The 20,002-nt window shown below is 43.0% G+C and overlaps 1 protein-coding gene across 15 annotated transcripts in view; it reads left to right on the forward strand.

Annotated features, from left to right (window-relative positions):
• The window catches only part of AMBRA1 (autophagy and beclin 1 regulator 1), a 198,378-nt gene that overhangs the window by 155,197 nt on the left and 23,179 nt on the right, over positions 1–20,002 (forward strand). For all 15 annotated transcript variants that reach the window (XM_054439737.2, XM_054439746.2, XM_054439747.2 and 12 more), the window contains 2 exons: positions 5,995–6,183; positions 7,402–7,556. In XM_054439737.2, coding sequence (XP_054295712.2) covers positions 5,995–6,183; positions 7,402–7,556 — 344 coding nt within the window. The remainder of the gene's footprint in view (positions 1–5,994; positions 6,184–7,401; positions 7,557–20,002) is intronic.

The following is a 20,002-nucleotide window of genomic DNA, read 5'->3' on the forward strand; positions in this document are numbered from 1 at the left end:
AGTAGTGAATCAGGCAGGGCATTGCACCAAGCCTTGTAGTACGTTACTGTGTACTTCCTCTGTGTTGATTTTGGTTTATGAATTAGCACTCTGGGCTTGGTCGTTCATATCTGAGGCTGACATTTTTCTATCTTGTCTGTATGATATTATAAGACTTTGCCAGTTGCCTTAAAATAATGAAGATATTCTCTGTCTGTGGCATTTCCTGATATGCCAGTCTTGGTATCTTTATTGGACAAGGAAAATCAGTTTAATTTTTCATGTCCTGTCTCAATGAAACTTCAGCAGCAACCATCCATTTCTAAGTGCTTATAGGCCACATGTCCAGTAATTCATTCTTTAACTCTGCTGGAAATTAACCACAATCCACCTTTTCCCTTATTGAAAATGAAGTTTGCTTCTTCATTTCTAGCTTTCTGTTGCATAATTTATTTAAAGTTGGCCATAATTTATTTAAAATTATTTTGTTTTGTTATTTTGTCACTTTGTTTCTTTAATTGTCATCTGAAATTGATATTACTGTTCAAAAATTTAAAAAATATAAAAGATTAATAGAGTAAGAAGCCTCCCAATCCTACCACTCCTCCTCACATGTAACCACTGTTAGCAGTTCCTTATGTATCTTTTCAGAAATATTATATGTATATACAAGCAAATGCAAATTTGTTTTTCTGCCTTTTGTTTAACCCAAATGATAGCATGCTGTATGTACTCGTCTGTACTTTCTGCACTTTTTCTTTACAGTATAGCTCAGTGTTCTTTTTCATGTCAGTATATAAAGAGCTTATTTGTTCTTTTTTATGACTGCCTAGTATTCCATTGTATGAATGTACCATAATTTTCTAACTAGTCTACTATTAAAGGACCTTTAGGTCATTTTCAGTCTTTTACTCTACAAACTGTGCTGCAGTTTATCATTTTGCACATGGGCAGGTATATCTCTAGGATACATTTCTAGAAATGGAATTGCAGGGGGGGAAGAGTGTGTAGTTATTGCCATACCACACTCTATACAGCTCGTGCCAAATTATTATTCTACTTGGAGTTCATGAGAATGAACTCTTGCTGATAGAATGTACTATCAAATTTTTGGATATTTGCAAATCTGATATGTGAAAAAAAAAAAAAGTAGTATGTGGGCATTTTAAGTTTGTATTTTTTATGTTACAAACAAGATTGCATGCCTCTTCATATACACAGCCATTTGTGTTCCCTTCTCTTGACCTGTCCATGTGCTTTACCAATTTTTCTGTTGTGTTACTGGTCTTTTCCTTAGCAGTTTTACAGGAATTCTTTATAAATCAGAAAATTAACTTATAATAGGAGTTTCCTACTTGTCATTCGAGTTTTGACTTTGCTGAAGGTTATTTTTGTCATAGAACTTATTTTAAGGAGTCAAAATTATACAACTTTCCTTTTATGGTTCCTTGGTTTTGTGTCATCATTAGGGAGATCATTTAGAACTTTTATATTTTAATTTTTTAATAGTTAAGTCTTTGATTCACTAGGAAATTTAGTCCCAAATAATCAAAGTATGATCCAATTTCTCCCCCATATGGCTACTCACTTGTCCCAACTAATTAATAATCCATTTGTCTCCATTTATTTGGGATGTCATCTTCATCATACTATTAATTTCTTTTCTGTATTTAGATATATTTCTGGACTCTCTGTTCTGTTCTAGTGATCTGTCTGATTATTCATTTGAAAGTTCCACGTGAGTTTAATCTTTGAGGTTTTATGTTTTATTTTACTTATTATTATTTTTAGACACAGGGTCTCGCTCTGTTGCCCAGGCTGGAGTACAATGGTGCGATCATATCTCACTATGACCTCAAACTCCTGAGCTCAAATGATCCTCCTGCCTCAGCCTTCCAAGTAACTCGGCCTACAGGCACATGCCACCATATCTGGCTGATTTTTAAAATTTTTTTTATAGAGATGAGATCTTGCTGTGTTGCCCAGGCTGGTCTCGAGCTCCTGACCTCAAGTGATTATCCTGCCTTGGCCTCCGGTAGTACTGGGATTACAGGTGTGAGCCCAGCCTGATTCTGTGTTTTACTGATGCGTTCAGCAACCACCAAGTTGATTTATGTGAATTGCATTTAACCTTTTCCTGGAGTTAGGCTGAAGATCTTGCCACCTGCTTCTCTCACTTGAGATTTGAGATTAGTGTTTAGAAGTTTATGAATAAGGCCTCGTGCATAAATAATTTTGAAATTGCTTTCCTGAAAAAAGTGGCACATTAGATTCACTGTGATTTTTAAGAGTGAACTCTTACTGGGTGAATGGAATTGGGCACTAGGCTGTCCTGTCAGAATAGGCCTTAAGAAACCCGGCGGATGAGTGGTGTGGGGCAGGCGATACCACATGGGATATAGTGCCTTGAGGGAGTGTTTATGGGTCATCTGGAGTTCTGTACAGGCCTTATTCTGAAATCCAAGGGGCTCAGAGATAGCCAAGAGGAAATTTTTCTGCTGATTTAACCCCCCTTGGGTTTTCCAAATCGGTATCTAATGCATTTGCAAAAGCACTGCAACTGCTCATCGCTCCCATGGCCTCATCTGGCCAGCCAGCAATAGGCTACAAATCGATCTTTGTACAAGGTGTTTGTTTATAATTTATGGAGCTGATAGGAAGGCAGAGCCATCTGCTCCTCCAGGCATCAGTATTTCTAACCCCTCCCATTCCCTGCTAGGGCATTTTCACTTGGAAATCATTTCTAATTGGGAGGAGATTACATTGCAGAGTCTGGAACATGGCTTCCTGCTGTCTCCTGCATTGTTTTTTCTCCCTCCGGAGCTGCCCCCTGAAGTTCTTGAGCAGTTTTGATTTGAAAATCCTTTCTTTCCTAATCTTTATTTCCATTCTTCTCTGCCCAGCTAAATACCCCATGATTTTTTCCAATATGTGTTTTGCCTTTAAGTGAAAGCCAGTTGTTGGAGATACATCTCCAAGACTAAAGATTATTTGACGAGGTAGCATTTCTCGGGTGTAGTCCCAGTCCCGCAACATCAGAGACACCTGGGAATTTGTTAGAAATGCAAATTCTCAGGCCCCATCCCAGCATTCTGTGTTTTAATACGCCCTTCTGATGATTTTGATACGTGTTAAAGTTTGTGTACTGCTGGGGTCACACAAGGTATGGAGCACCACAAATACTTCTAATGGTGTGTAAGCTATAGCCGGTGTCTTCGGCTATATTTCACTTCTCCCTTTTCTCTCTACCTTATATTATTGTTGAATCCAAAAAGGATGAGTTAGTTGTTCTTTATCATTAGTACATTACTTTCCTGTGGCCTAAATAAACAAGTAATTGAGATCCAAGAAATCTCTTCCTGTATGAATTAACTCATCAAAATTTCAGCCTTACCAGAGGAAGCTGCACAAGTGAATGGAAGCAGTGACACTTATTGTAACTGAACATTTCCTTTTCCACATGTGAAATTAATAGACAACAAACAGCAAATGTGAGAATGAAATTGTAAACAGAACCCAGTGCAATGGAGCTATCAAATCACTCTATGCCTACCACATCCCATTAGGGTAGAAGTGAAACCCCAGATCATGAGCTGCAAAATTTCTGAAACTGAATATGCTACCGGAGAAGCTGTTACAATTTTCAGCATTCTCTTTTCGTTTGTCCTTTGCGTATCTCTGTGAGCTCATTGCAGTAGCCAGGAAGAGTTATGAAGTTGGGTGGAGTCAGGGGAGAGGGCAGAATTTGGGAGACAGCTATTGACTTGGAATCATCATCATGTAATTCAAACGCAAGCACAGTGGCCTGGATTTGAGGCTGACGGAATGCTTTTTGTCCATATGCCCAGTTTTTAAGGGGTTTTAGAGCCAAGCTTTCCAGAAGAAGGAAAACCTTACTTGTACTCTCCTCTGCACCCCTTGTCTCCGTAAGCAGTTAAATGCTTTTTTGTGTGTTGGTGATGAGTTTTGAGGGTTACTATAGCCTTCTAGATGTTTGACCAAAATAAACGTTAACACACAAGCTGGATCTATGTAACAGCAAGATAGGAAAGTCTATTTTGATAATATACCCAACAGACATTTTCGCGACATTAAATGTAGATAAAATGGTAACTGTTCAAAGCTGTCTTAAAGCCCATAGAGTCCCATCTCCTTTCCTATTTAGGTTCATGTACTACTTAATATTTATGATTTCTTTATTTTCTTTCTCTCCCTGCTTTTGGTAGTTAGAGTGTAAATTGTTAGTTTCTTTTTATTTTTCTGAGCATTGTCAGCCTCAGAGTTAGAAAACCAAGATGGTCTCACTTCTGAAACTTCTCCTACTTCCTTTGGTTCTATATCCCCAGCTGGATTCATGTGTTGATCCAGAAAAGGAGAGAGATATTGCCATGTTTTTTTTGTTTTTGTTTTTGTTTTGGCAAAGGGCTTGGGACCCTGAGTAGTAAGTAGCAGACGGTCCCAGTGCTAACTAGATAAATGTAGCCTTACAGGCTAGACCAGATGGTGGGTTGGGAGTTGAGCAGTAGAAAGGCCTAATGGTGATAGCAGTGAGTATTTGGATATCATTATTTTATTAGTTAGCAAACAGAACGATCCTTGTGGTCCCTCTTCGGTTTTATGCATAATGTTGCTGTAGGTGTCAGCCCCCGAGTTGGCACAATAGCCTAATCAATGTGTTCTGCTGCCTTTTTTGATATACACTGTCATCTCATTAGCAACACACAGGGAAAGGAGAACAAATAGAGTTTCACCAATCACTCTTAAGTATCAGATCGCATAAGCCTGGGGGCCTCTGAAAGAGCAATTCCTTGTTTTGTTTTCCTTGAGGTAATTTCCTAGGGAAACTTGCCCTTGACTTTTTTTGGATTACTGCAGTAGATCACCTTGACTCTGGCGAGGGCAGCTGAGCTTGGCTTTTAAAAAATTACCAGAGTGCCTCTGACAGTGGACATCTTCAAATAAGAGAAACAGTAAAAAGTTTTTTTGCTTGAGGTATATTTAAATGAGACAAAGCCCTGATGAGCTTGGTCTGTTTGAATGTGTTATGCTGTTCTGCCTGGGCCCATGATGTGGGCACTCTTGTTCTGTGCTCACATCAAGGGTAAGCCACTTCTTCCTGGCAGGGAATCACACAGTGGGACTCAGAGAGGGATTCAAATGAAAACTGAAACAAGGCCTATAGGCACAGTGCCAGTTAACATCTCATCGGTCCTGTTGTGTGGAGTGGATGCTCCTCACCAACAGACATTCATCCACCCTCAGATCTTGCCACCTTACCAGGCTGAGCCTGCTGCCTGCCTGACCCTGCAGATTGTTCTCAGGAACTGCTAAGTGCAGACTAGGGCTGCCATGGACATTGGCATAGAGCATAGTGGGAAATGAAAAGAGCCCTGGCCATCCAGCCGCAGCTGGGTTTTGTTCTGTTTCATCTCTTGGTAGAATTAGAGATTAGTATTAGCAAGGAGCTGTTCCAGAAAACTGGTCTCTAGATGTTCCAGTTCTCTTTCTCTTAAATGAGAAAGTAAGATACAAATTTATGAAATGACTTTCTTCTCCAAGGTCACATAACAGGTGTTGAATAGGATTCCTGCCCCAAGAAAGCTCTACCTGTATCACCTTTTTCTTGGAACCAGCGGGTTTGCATTTTCATTTATCTTAGTTTTGATCTCTGGGACAATAACAGCTGTTAAATGGATCTCTAGGAATAATTTTTAATAACTTTTTCCTTATCTAATCTCTCAAGCAGTATTTCCTAAATGTGAACTAAGACTCAGCAGGTGGTTGTGGTGGTGTTGACTATCCTGTAGTTTCCTGCTAAGGTGGGAGAAGAGACATACTTTTCTTGCCTCCTGTGTTTTGTTCATTTGACATTTTAGTTTAAATGAGAAGGTGTTCTTTAACATTTCTAGACAAGGTTCAGGCCCTTAGGAAGTCCCTAAAGTTTCTTGGCCCCAGAATTTTTACAGTATCAACTCCAAAGTTTTTTATCCTCTTTTCTTTCTTTGTCTGATGCAGCTTCCGTGAATGTGCTGGTGCAGAACTGCAAGATCTACAATGATGCCAGCTGTGACATTTCTGCAGATGGCCAGCTCCTGGCAGCTTTCATCCCCAGCAGCCAGAGGGGCTTTCCCGATGAAGGCATCCTGGCAGTGTACTCCCTGGCCCCCCATAACCTGGGCGAAATGCTCTACACCAAGCGATTTGGTAAGGGATAGGAAGCCCAACCTAATGACAGAGGGACCCTGGTGCCTTGGCATGGTCATTGCTAGGTGAGGCACGGCTTGGGTGGGAGTAATGGTCACATACTGCCCCCACCTTCACTGGGGCACAGGCCAGAGAAAGATTGCTTTGCAGGAGTGCTGGCTAGTAACATTGCAGAAGCATCTCAGCATTAGAGTCCTACCGCATGCCCCTGTTAAGACGGCCAGGAATAAGGGAGGAGGTGGTTGTAGCACACACATGCACTGCAAGACAGTTTGGCATTGTGTATTTAAAACCTCCCAAAATGTGTCAGCTCTTTGGCAATCCAGCTTTTAAGGAAATAATCAGAAAACTATACAAAGATTTACATACAAGGGTGTTCGCAGCAGTGTTACCATACAGAAAAATGTCTGGTTGTTGCCTTGAGGCTGTTTTTTTTTTGTTTTTGTTTGTTTTGCGGGGGGGTGGGGTGGGTGTTTTGTTTTGCTGGTGTCACCTTGAGTTGAATTTAAGTGTTTTTTGTTTTTTGTTTTTTTTAAGAGTTGACTAAACAAATGATGGTGCAGTGATAGAACTGCTCCATTGGCCCTTAAAATGCTCTTACAGAACAGTGTTCATAATGTATTAAATGAAAAAAGTGGGTTTCAAAATAGTAATTACAGGATGTTAACAATTTTTAAAAATGTTGATAACAACGGTTAGCATTTATTAAGTACTTTCTTTTTTTTTTTGAGACGGAGTTTCACTCTTGTTGCCCAGGCTGGAAGAATGTAATGGCATGATCTCAGCTTACCGCAACCTCCATCTCCCGGGTTCAAGCAATTCTCCTGCCTCAGCCTCCCGAGTAGCTAGGATTACAGGCATGCGCAACCACGCCTGGCTAACTTTGTATTTTTAGTAGAGATGGGGTTTCTCCATGTTGGTCAGGCTGGTCTCAAACTCCCTACCTCAGGTGATCCCCCCACCTCGGCCTCCCAAAGTGCTGGGATTACAGGCATGAGCCACTGCATTCAGCCTTATTAGGTGCTTTCTATATGTCAAACACTATACTCAGTATGTATATGCCTTCTGATCATACTCCTCACTACAGTCCTATGAGATAACACCAGGATGAGCAAATGAATATGAAGATTAGAGAAAAAGAGAAGAGTAAGAGTGAAAGTTGCTTCTTTGGAATGGCCAGAAGCCTAGGAAATATCTCTCTGTTTTGTTGGCCCTCAGGTCCCAATGCCATTTCGGTGAGCCTTTCCCCAATGGGCAGATATGTAATGGTGGGTTTGGCCTCACGAAGGATCCTGCTGCACCCCTCCACAGAGCACATGGTGGCCCAGGTCTTCAGGCTGCAACAGGCCCATGGTGGAGAGACCTCTATGAGGGTGAGTGCCATTGCTTGTGCCTTCACTGTATGGCAGCTCCCCTAGGCTTGGAAGGGTAATGAGGGGACAGTGGTGTGACCTCCCAGCCAGGACCAGAGCTATCACACAGTCATAAGGAGTAAGGAAGGGCTGTAGTCAAGCCCATCCGTGACCAGCAGGCTTCATTTGTGGAAGCTCTGGACTATCAAAGGCCCTTCCTCACACCCTAGAATATGTGCTGCATTCCCCAGAGGCCTGCAAGTATCTTCAGATAAACTGAATACTTCCTTGCTTCTACATGAAACTTTTAATCTGGAGATGCATAAAGGACCCAATGAAATGCTTATTTTTAAAGCTTTTTGTGTGTGTGTGTGAGGAAACAAGCTGTAAAAAGTAATAGTATGCCATGAAATGTTTTTTTTCTGTGGGTTATAATTACGATGGAAGATGAAGACTTTAGGCAGTTGCTGTATTCTTAATCATCCCATTCATTTCACCAGTGGAGAAAAGGTCCTGTCTAGGACCCTCTCTTGTCTAAGGCACATCTCTCTTATATTGCCATAAAAGCCTTCTGGGCATCTTGTGGTTCGTGGCTTTTTGGCCTCAGCCAGACTAATGTGCCTGAGTGAGCATCCCACGTCCCATAGGTGCTCATTTAGCCAGGGTTTTGTCAAGGGGATTCAAGCATTTGAACAGTTCTCTAATTAGATAGTATTTAAGCTTTGTCAGAAGCCAAGAACCTGTGAATTTCCTTAGTACTTTGTGCAGTCTGTACCATTTATAGTTGGACGTACTTGTTGGTCCATTTTTTGTCTTCTTTAGCTGTGTAGTGTATGTGTTTAATCCACCCAATTTGGTTCAGTGTGAGCTCCTTAGAGGGATATCCCTCAGGTCCCTCATTTAGTGCTGTGCATGTAGATGGTTGTTGAATATCTGGAATGGGAAGCATTTGTTTTAAATAAAAAAACTAGAGATAGCACCCATTATATACAAAGTGATAGAAAGTGGGTGGCCTGGTGTGGTCCTTTCCTCTCCAGCCTCTTCTCCCTCCTGTCTCCTACAGATATCTTCTGTCCAACTACACTGAGCCACTTTCCAAGCTTCTTGAATTTGTCAAAGTGCCTTCTTGTCAGGGTACCTTTACTTGGAATACCCTCCTGTCCCCTATCTCCAGCTACCTGCAAGCTTTTTACTTTCTGTGGCATCCATCTTAATAGAATTGATCACTCGTTCCTTGTGCTATCATTGTACCTCTTACACATTCTCATGTCAGTACTTGTCACACCAAACTGCAGTTATTTGTTTCCATGTCACTCTCCTCTCCTGGGCTGTGAGCTCCTTGAGAATAGAGACTGTGTCTGTTTTATCTTTATGAAGTCCAAGAACTTCATGCGGAACCTGACACTTAGTAGAAAGTGAATGAATGAATGAATGAAAGAGAATCTCAAAAAAATAAATAAATAAAAATAAAGCATCCTCCTTATCATTTCTAGGTGGTAACTAGCAGAACCAATGATGGGTAACATAACGTCATGTCCCACCAAGCTTCTGAAAGGAAAACAAGTCATTCTCTGCTCTTGATATCACAATGACAAGAAAGTTCTGATCTTGAATTCCATATGGCTGGAAATATTTGACATTGGGTGAATAGGAGATGTCATTGTGGGATGTTCATCAAGTCTATTTTCTTATCTAGATATTTGAGGATGGAAGTTGAGTTTTCATTTAAATATTCTTCTTTTGCTTCTCTTAAGCAGACTTGGCTGGTAAAAGCACCTGGTCTCTGCTTTTCACCACCTGGAATCCCAGTCCCAACAGCTGCTCTTCTAACCCTTCCGGCCTAATTGTGGAATAATTGTTTATAATCATTAAGAGACAGAATCTGATTTTGGTAGCTCTGACAGACCTCTCTAGCCTCTTTCGTAAGCCAGGGCTTTTGCCCAGCTCCTGCACACAGCTTGCCAGTCCTCCATCCTAGCACAGTTCCACTTTTCCATAGTAGCCAGAAACATCTGGCTGAAGACAAACAGTTACAAAGCAGAAGCCAAGGTGATGGGATCTGTTGTCACGTATGGGGCTGGCAGCTCAAGGAATGTGGTTAGAGAACTCTGCTGAGGAGATGTGGTAATCCAGTCAGCCCCTGGCTGTCCTGCCAAAGGGCTCAAGGCAGCTAAGCCAGCAGCTGCATGCTTGGTGACTGGAGCTACTACTACTGCCAGGCTGCCCGGTGAACCTTTTTTGATTCTCAGTAGGTACCATCTGCCACCAAGCACTGAGAAAGGGAGCTGAAGTACCTAGAAAGTTCCCATTTGGGAAGTGTTCCTGTCACCCAAGAGACAGGATCAAGGCATCTCAACAAGGTTTAGGTCAACCAAGTGTCCACCCAGTCTGACTTTAAACCCCCATGCTACAGAAAGGTTTCTGGTTTTCCAGGTCTTGGTTGCCCCTTACGTCCAAAGGCACCAGATCACTCAGCAAATGTCCCTGAATTCAGTGATTGGTGGAAGGGAAGACACCAGCTTTTTTGGATAGCTGTGCTGTATCACCGTTTAAGGCAAGAAGTGAATTTTTGTCTGAGAACAGGGAGCAAGGGTTTAATGGGACAATACAGCATCTCCCTCTTTGCACAGGTAAGTATAGGTGGGTGTCTCCATCTCTGATGTCAAGCTCTGACCATAAAGGAATGCTTTAGTGAGTAATGGGCCTGTCCTAGAGCTTTGCTACCCAGAATTCCCCTTCTGTCTGGTGTTACCTCTTGGAATTCACTGTGGTAATGTTCAGAGAGGCAAATGTGTTGGGCCAACAGACATTCCCAGGAGAACATCCTCCAGAACATTGATTTATTTTAAGATGGCACTAAGTGACATCTCTCCCCAAGAGATGATCTCTGACACAATCCCATATGAAAACTCTTCTGAAAATGAATTGCTAATTGCTATTAGCCTTGATGCACTTACTCTAAGCAGTTCTTCAGACTTCTGGATCAGTGCTTCTCAAACTGTGGTTCTTGGACAACTTACATTAGAACTACATAGGTCCTTATTAAAATACAGATCCGTGTCAGACCTAAAATCAGAATAAGAATGGGAGTCAGAGGGACCCAGGATTAGTATTTTTAAAACAAGATTTCTTCATTTTAGGTGTCTGCCCTCAGCCTCCTCAGCAAAGCAGAGTCAGTCTCAGGTCTACTTGCCATTGTGGTTTTGCGCATGGTGCTTTGATTCTTTGCTAATTATGTTGCAGGCACAGTGGTGTTTGTCTTCTGTTTCCTACCAAACTCAGCTTTTTGGCTGTCTGCGCCTCACCTCCCATCTTTTCTCGGCTGTTGCTGCTTTCCAGGTTTCTCCCTTGAATAGCTGGAGTCTTTTCTTTATGTTGAATCATTTTAATTTTTGTCCTTATTTCTAGGATCTAGGGTCCTTTTGATCTTTCCCTTCTCTGTTTATCGTGTTAGTCCTCCCGGTTTTAATGATGGTTAAGTCAGGAAAGTAAGACTGGGCACATATTTTCTCTCTGCCTTCCCACTGTCCATTTGCGATTCCTCCGGACTGGATATGCTACTCTCTGTGACTCAGAATCTTATTTTCTGTCTGATTCCCTTCTACTTGAGCCAGAGAGGGCTTTTTGTTAAGTTTTGTTTTTTTAGGTTAAGCTTTTAGAGACTGCTGAGCTGAAGTTTTGCTGAATTCTCAAAACACTAAGCTGCCTGTGTTTCCTCTCGGCTTTCATTTTATAATTGGAACCAGGCACAATATTGTAACAGAGAACTGCAATTAATTTTCTAAAATAGTGGCAACTTGCACAGTATAATAACTTTGGTTGTAACCAAGTGAAAGCATAATAACAAAAATACAAAATTACTAATGAAACCAGAAAGAGTCATATACCACATTCTTCCTTTAGTTTGTATCTCAGTAAGTGCTGTGTTACTTAGGAATAGGGGCAGAAGCCTGCAACTGGGCAGGGAGGTTCAGGGACATGAGGGCGAAGCTAGGGCATTTTGAGCTAGAAAGCAAGAATAAGAATTAGTGCTTTCAACACTGGAATTAACATGGACCACCCCCACCTCCCAATAAGTGGGGATGTAGGCACATAAGTGGTTTAGTAGGAAGTGAAAAAGATCCTCATTGCCTAATCGCTGCAGATCCTAGAGGCACTAGGAACTTGAATCTCACCGGGAGTAGTTTGCTTTTCTCTCGGGTCATTTTATTGGCAGAAGGGATGACTAAGGACACCTTCATTTGACTTGGGTTGAGGAGGAAGCTCTGGGATAGAATGCAGTTTAGCTCCCCCTTCTCCATGGAACAGTATTGTGGTCTTTAAGGGAAAGCCTCCAATACCTAAGGGTCAATTTTATTGAAAGCTTTTTCTTTGTGGCTGTGTGGTAAAACTGTAGCCAAGGGTTGAGTGAGTGTTATGCAGACAAATCAATAGTTCGTAGGACACATTGAAAAGAAAGTATCCATCTCTCTCCCTCTCCTCCTCTTCCCCTCCCCATTCCCCTTCTTCTTTCTTCCTTTCTTGACCTAAGAGTTTTGCTGGTCAGTAGTGGACTGTCCCTTTATACCCCTTCTCCCTCTAGAGTGCTAGCAATATGCCTCCCCCTCACCCTAAACAGGTCCCAGGCAGCAGGGAAGGAAAGCAGATTTGTTACTTTGGTTTTTTTTTGTTTTTGTTTTTTGTTTTTTTGTTTTTTTGAGATGGAGTCTCCCTCTGTCGCCCAGGCAGGAGTGCAGTGGCACAACCTTGGCTCACTGCAGCCTCCGCCACCTGGGTTCAAGTGATTCTCCTGCCTCAGCCTCCTGATTAGCTGGGTCTACAGGCGCTCGCCACCACTCCTGGCTAATTTTTGTATTTTTAGTAGAGACAGGGTTTCACTATATTGACCAGGCTGGTCTCGAACTCCTGACCTCAGGTGATCTGCCCGCCTCTGCCTCCCAAAGTGCTGGGATTACAGGCATGAGTCACCGCTCCTGGCCTGTTACCATTTTTTATAGACCTACTTCCCACCCAAATCTGAACTGCGCAGCAGTTCTCAATGTGTGCTCCCAGGGGACCACATCGGCATCTCTAGGGAACTTATTAGAAATGCAGATTCTCAGCCCCACTTGAGATCTGCTGAGTCAGAAACTCTGGGGGCGAGGCCCAGCCATGTGTGTTTTAACAAGCCTTCCGGATGACTCTGCACGCTAAGTTAAGAACGAACCATGGGCTGTAGGGCGATTCCATCTAGACCTTGCCTGTCAATGTATCTTGATCCTTTCCGCTTTTGTTCTTGCTCTATGTCTTACTATGTCTGAAAATAAACATTAGGTTGCTTGCTTTCTTTTATACCGTTGGGTATCCATCCTTACAGAGACTAATGATGGCTGCTGCTGCTGCTGCTGCTGCTGATGATGATGATCATTATTATTATAAGTTCATTAAAATGAACCATAGAAAAAACTTGGGATCCAGATTTCTCAAATTAGTGGTAACTATAGTTGTGGCTTAGATCCTGGGTCAGGATGAGTGCCCAGTGCTGTCAGCATTGACCAGAATTTATATAACTTCACAAATATAGGCTCTTTTGACTTGTCCCAGCTTTATTCTTCAATCTACAAACTTTATTATGACTCTCTCCTTCCCTGCCCTTGAATTGAACTTATAATATAGTCCTAATCATCTGTACTTCCCTATATTCTACAAGTTTGATTTCCAAAAGTGACCTAGAATTCTAGTTCAATCCAGAGTATTCTCTAGAAATCTAAGGAAACTGAGCCTTTTCTTAATCTTGTCTGGACTTGGGGGTGGCAAATACCAAAAATAATGATATTTTATTTTTGTATCCTGGAAGGGTACTATTTCTTCAAGGGGAGATTGGGATAAAAGACAGACGGCTTTGTTGTCAGAAATGATTTACTCCTTCCTAAGATTTTGTCCTCATTAATTTTCTTAAAGCTGCCTGTCAGTTGATTAAAAGCTGCTTCCGCTGCAATTATCTTAAAGTTGACTTCTGAGATGTGGCACAAAGCATCTATCCTCAAAAAGTTCTTTTCTTCAGAACATTGTAGGAAAAGAGGGAAGGGGTATAGGAGAAGTAAGAGATGTCTGCGGTGCGATTTGTCAGAAAAGGGAGGGGGGCAAGATAAAAATTAAAAATAACACTAGAACTGCAGTCAAAGCCATTCATTTAGGAAATTTTTCCATGACAGATTCACCAACTCTGACAGTGTCTTTCCTCTGTGGCCTCTTAGTAGAGTGCAGTCTATGCTGCATTTTATTCTCTTCACTCAAAAAAACTTTATTGAGCCCCTATCATTGGTCTAGGAATGCAGCAGTGAGCAAAATGGACCTAGTCCCTTCCTCTGTAGTGCGTCCATGTGCAATGCCTGGCTTCTTCTGGTCTTTTCACTGCCATCTCCTCAGCCCTCACTGTGCTTAGTTAGCTGCGGGAGGCATGCAGCGTTTGCTTCCTAAGCCTGTGTTACTTTGAAATCTCGTGTGCCCTGGGTTTCTCTGCATGTCCACGCATGTGCACCCTGCTCACCACCACTATCACTGTAACAGCCCATTACTCAGTATGCCCTAATTGAATCAAGGTACTAATGAGATAATCCTGAAAATAGGGAGCATCTTACTCATTTCCACAATGTTTTCTTTTTTTTTTTTTTTTTTATTTGTGACGGAGTCTCGCCTCAGCCTCCCGAGTAGCTGGGACTACAGGAGCCCGCCACCACGCCCGGCTAATTTTTTTGTATTTTTAGTAGAGACGAGGTTTCACCGTGTTAGCCAGGATGGTCTTGATCTCCTGGCCTCGTGATCCGCCCGCCTCGGCCTCCCAAAGTGCTGGGATTACAGGCATGAGCCACCGCTCCCCGCCTGCTGTTTTCTTTTTTGTTTGTTTGTTTTTGAGATGGAGTTTCACTCTTGTTGCACAGGCTGGAATGCAATGGCATGATCTCGGCTCACTGCAACCTCTGCCTCCTGGGTTCAAGTGATTTTCCTGCCTCAGCCTCCCAAGTAGCTGGAATTACAGGTGCATGCCACCACCCCGGCTAATTTCTGTATTTTTAGTAGAGACAGGGATTCACCATGTTGGTCAGGCTGGTCTCGAACTCCTGACCTCGTGATCCATCTGCCTCAGCCTCCCAAAGTGCTGGGATTACAGGCGTGAGCTACCGCGCCCGGCCTCGTTTCCACAGTTCTAACTGATATCAGTGAGTTTCTCCAGGTTCTAGTTCCAGCACTGAGACATGATGAGAGGTTCCCAGTAGATAGTTTAAAAAGTGAAAGGCAAAATATCCTTTTTTTCAAGAATTGGTAGGAAAATCAATTCATATATTTGTAAAAGCTGAAAGTATTTAATATAATCCCTGTCCTGAACAGAGAAATACTACTTCTTACGCGCACACACACACACACACACAAATATCTTATGCACACGCGCGCGCACACACGCGCACACACACGCGCACACACACACAAATGGATCAAGCAAAAGATATAGAAGCATTCTCTTATCCAAGGTGAATCTCTAGAACTCATTAGACCATTTCCTTTGAGATGTAGAAAGCCACAGAAGTTCAAGAACTTGTGTTGTGCTCTGTGCCCAGAGATGGGGAAACCAAAGTAATTGCTTTCTTTCTATTTATTTATTTTTTGAGAATATTATTTTGAGAAGAGTTTCACTCTTCTCCAGCCCAGGCTGGAGTGCAGTGGCGTGATCTTGGCTAACTGCAACCTCTGCCACCTGGGTTCAAGCAATTCTCCTGCCTCAGCCTCCCAGGTAGCTGGGATTACAGGCACCTGCCACTGCGCCTGGCTAATATTTGTATTTTTAGTAGAGATGGGGTTTCACCATCTTGGTCAGGCTGGTCTTGAACTCCTGACCTCGTGATTCACCCACCTCGGCCTCCCAAAGTGCTGGGATTACAGGCATGAGCCACCACTCCTGGCCTATTTGTTTAAAAAAAATTTTTTAAGACACAGGATCTCACCCACGGTGGAGTGCAGTGGCACGATCATAGCTCACTGTAAATTTTAATAACTGGGCTCAAGCAATCCTCCCACCTCAGCCTCCCAAGTAGCTAGGATTAGAGGTATGTGCCACCATGCCTGGCTGTTTATTTGGAGACACGCAGATCCTGCTATGTTGGTTAGGTTGGTCTTGAACTCCCGGTGCCAGGTGATCTTCCTATCTCGGCCACCCAAAGTGCTGGGACTACAGGCAGGAGCCATCACACTCAGCGAGTATAATTTCTGGGAATTCCAGAAGCCGTGAGTGCCTCAGTATTTCTTTTAGCACAGAAGTAGTTTCCTCAGCTGAAGTAATCTCTGTGCTTTGATCCTAATGGCCAGGGGTGGCCTTTGGAAAGCAGCGGGCCAATTGAAAAATAAAAAGCTTTTCCTCTGACTGTCTTTGGGGTCTCCTTGAGGAACAAATGAATAAGACAAAGTTTGTAGGACTCAGCAAATCATAGGAGGTTGCCTAGAAATGCCTTGAAGGCAGCACATTGTCAATAGTAACAAAGGGCAACAAATTTGAACAAATTAAAAAAAAAAAATGGCTGTTTGCTGTTTGCCCTTTTTGTCTGCTGGGAGAGAGCTTTGGTTTGGATATGTGCAATCTAGGCAGATTTGTTCCTGCTTCAAAGGGGGAGAGTTAGGTGACTTGGTATTTTGATTTTTTTAAAATTTCCAAACAAAGCTGTGATTTGGGTTTTTAAATAATCACTTTAAAAATTGGGTGCACTGGCCAGGCGCGGTGGTTCATGCCTGTAATCCCAACACTTTGGGAGGCTGAGGCGGGTGGATCACCTGAGATGAGGAGTTCGAGACCAGCCTGGCCAACATGGAGATACCCCGTCTCTACTAAAAATACAAAATTAACCGGGCATGGTGGCCCATGCCTGTAATCCCAACTACTCGGGAGGCTGAGGCAGGAGAATCACTTGAACCCAGGAGGCAGAGGTTGCAGTGAGCTGAGATCGTGCCACTGTACTCCAGCCTGGGCAACAAGAGCGAAACTCCATCTCAAAAAAAAAAAAAAAAAAAGGGTGCGCTGCCTGTGAGTTAGCCCTGCTCTGTCAGAACAGTAAAAATTTAAAAATAATAAAAATTGGCCGGGCACGGTGGCTCACGCCTGTAATTCCAGCACTTTGGGAGGCCGAGGCGGACTGATCACAAGGTCAGGAGATCAAGACCATCCTGGCTAATACGGTGAAACCCCGTCTCTACTAAAAATACAAAAAATTAGCCGGGCATGGTGGCAGGCGCCTGTAGTCCCAGCTACTCAGGAGGCTGAGGCGGGAGAATGGCATGAGCCCAGGAGGCGGAGCTTGCAGTGAGCCAAGAGCGCACCACTGCACTCCAGCCTGGGCAACAGAGCGAGACTCCATGTCAAAAAATAAAAAAAAAATAATAAAAATTATAAAAATTACATCAACATTCTGTGAATTCTGAATTCCAACATAGAATATAAAGGTTTGGAGACAGTAAAAGAAATTAAAGTTTTTAAAAAGCAATCAGACTTTCCTAGGGGTGAAGAAACTCAATAATTCATTGATCTAAGCAGATCAACAGCTGGAAAAGAAGAAAAGATGGCCAAGGTATCTCTCCCACTGCCACTCTAGGACATGTGCATTTCTCAGCCTGTGACAAGATATGTAGCCATCCATTTCCAATGGAAAGGTCAGCTGTCTCTTAGCATCTGCTTTCTATTGATTTTTCCCTCTTCTCGGTTGATTCCCTTCTAGTAACCCTCACTAAAACCTTAAGCCTTCCTTAATTCCCATCATTACCCAGAAGGCATTTTTCCTCCTCACAGTTCCTTTCTTCCTCAGAGCCCCCTTGCTTTGCACCTTGCACCTTTTTCCATAGCTCTTCTAGCCTCAGTTTCCAGTTGTCCCCTTCCTCCAGCCAGCTTCCATTGTCTTAGTTAAAGAAGATCTGCCAACTGCACTTGACCTCTGGCCACCACTGCGAGGTTTTTAGCTTTACAGATTATGAGATTCCAAAATGTAAACAAAATAACCACAAAGTTTTTCTTTTAGCTTCTTATCTGGGCTGATCTGAACAGTGCCGTTTGCCGCTTGAACTACTGGTCTGAGTTTTATTGGCATGCAGTAGAGGAAAAAAAAATACGACCATCTTGTTGAGGGCTTCAATACCTTTTTCCTCTTCGTTTTAAAAGCATGGAGAAGAAGGTTTCCCACTCACCTCCTGGCTCCCTCTCATTCTTTTCCTGTCTGTCTTTGAACAAGAAACAAGACACTTTTAGTTTTGATCTGAGAACTGTTTTCTTTTGCTCTCACTTCCTGTTAGAGTTTGAGGGGTAGAGAGGCAAGCGGTACAAGAGATTGTCTTGGACACCAGAAGTGGAGCAATCATTTTCTTCTACTCCCTTAGAACCACAAAGATCTTGGCAACCAGACTCATTCCCTATTAACATGCTGAGACTGCACTAACTCTAAGAAATTTCTTCTTTCTAGCATATTGATTCTATTTCCCTTCATAGATGTTAGACAGAAATGAGAACAGTCTACTTTGGGAAGAGGGGTTGCTGTCAGCATTCGTCATATACCAGGGAAGAGCTGCAGTGGAGACAGGTGAAACCAGGACTCGTCAATCATGAATCAGCAGCTGGGTTTTGTATTCAGCCCCACAGAGGGTCCCCTGTTCCTGATAATACGTCCAGTGTAATAGAATTTGGTGGTGTAGCTGCACGGCATGTCTCTTGTGTCAGAGAGAAGAGTGGGGGACAGGGTGGGTGTTCAGCAGGCCACCCAAGCTTTGTTCTGAACATCCCATGGGGAGCTTCAGGGCACCTGACTCTAGTATTAAGGAAACCTTTACTTGAGATGTTTTTAGGGTGTCTGTACATGAAGACCAGAGCCATCTCTTATGCTGTCTTTGTCAGTACCGATGACCTTTGGGTTTACAGAGCCATGGAAATCTAAAAGGGGACTCACAACTCACCCAGTCTCTGGGTTAGAAAGACTGATGACCAAAACCATAAATGGTTTGGGATTAGCAGAGCTACGTAACCATCTGTCAGGACTGAGAAACTTGTCCAGATAGTCTCTCATCTGTAGGGCTAATTGTGAGAGGTATTTCCCTTCAGTGAGGTGGACCGAGAGCTGTTCAGCTTTGGCCAGGGAAAGGGGTAGACACTACATCTCTGGGTGCTTTTCAAAATGGTCCAGATTCTTATTGTTCAAGTGTCCATTGGTTTCAGGCATGTGTGAAATGAGGATTATTGGACCAGATGACCTCTCAGCCTGTGGATCAGTGATTAACCTCCCATCCTGCACCCTCCATGCCCTCATCTCCCTCCTTCCCACGCCGCACTAGAGTGTGCTAAGCAAGCAAGTGCTTATCAGGATCCAGGAGGCTGCTGATCTTTGTGCGGCATTTTCTGGCTTCCTGCCACAAAGCAGGATTTAGCCTGATACCCAAACATGGGAAGAGATGTGCACTTGAGAACTGCCCTTTCAGCACTGTTTAAGTACTCGAGCATGAGGGAGTGCCATAGCTGGAGGACAGATTGATGCCCCCATGACTCCTGCCGCTGCAGAAGTTGGGAAGTGGCTAGCAACAACCCGGGGGTCTCAACATTTCATTACTTCTCTCCAATCCCTCTGTGACCTTGTCTCACCTAAGCTGGGTTCATCTATCATATTGGCGTCTTGAGGGTTTTGTCCCCCAAGGAAGTTTCTATACTAAGAAGCAAATAGATAATATTTGCCTGTTAATCCCTCTGCAGCAACAAATGATAAAAGGTAAATTTGTGACAGAGGCTTGTTTGTTACTTCGTGGTCTGGAACATTTCTAGGAAAGAGGTCTTTTATTCTTTTGTTTCAGGCCCCCATTTTAAAAACGCAGCACAGCAACTTAAGCATCTGATTACTAAAGTCTTATTATTCTCCTCCTTGTAAGGCTACTTTCTCTGGCCCTTTTGCCCCATTCCCTACAATTATAAATCATTGTAGTTTTAGGGGAGACTTTGTTGTGAGGCCCATGTAGAGCTACCACAGGCTCAAAACCAAGGTGCTCCCCTCATGCACCCATTGAAGTTAACCCTCATCCCTCCTTAACTCTGGGTGTGCTCTGCTCACGCCATCTGACCTTTGGAGAAGGAAAACTAAACAGATTAAGTGATCCCAGCCACAATTGTCTAATCACACCCACATTGTCCTTTTAGTGTTAAAAGTTAAAGGGCAAGTTCTATTTAACCATAAAGTCTATAGGTTGGACAGAAACCATTGGTTATCTTCTGAGAAGGTGAAAACCTCCATGAGAAAGAATAAAGGTGCCACACCTCATTGCTTGATTTAAAGGCAAAATATTGATTAGGTGCAAAGGAGAAAGAGTGGTATTACCATATCTGTGCCCGTTCAGCCAGTGAGGCTGAGTGGAGAATAGCAGCCATGAATTTGTTTGAGACTCCTGCCAGCCAGGAGGAGATGATCCAAAGGCCAAGCAGC

Source organism: Pongo pygmaeus, chromosome 9 (assembly GCF_028885625.2).
Source record: "Pongo pygmaeus isolate AG05252 chromosome 9, NHGRI_mPonPyg2-v2.0_pri, whole genome shotgun sequence".
Taxonomy (NCBI): domain Eukaryota; kingdom Metazoa; phylum Chordata; class Mammalia; order Primates; family Hominidae; genus Pongo; species Pongo pygmaeus.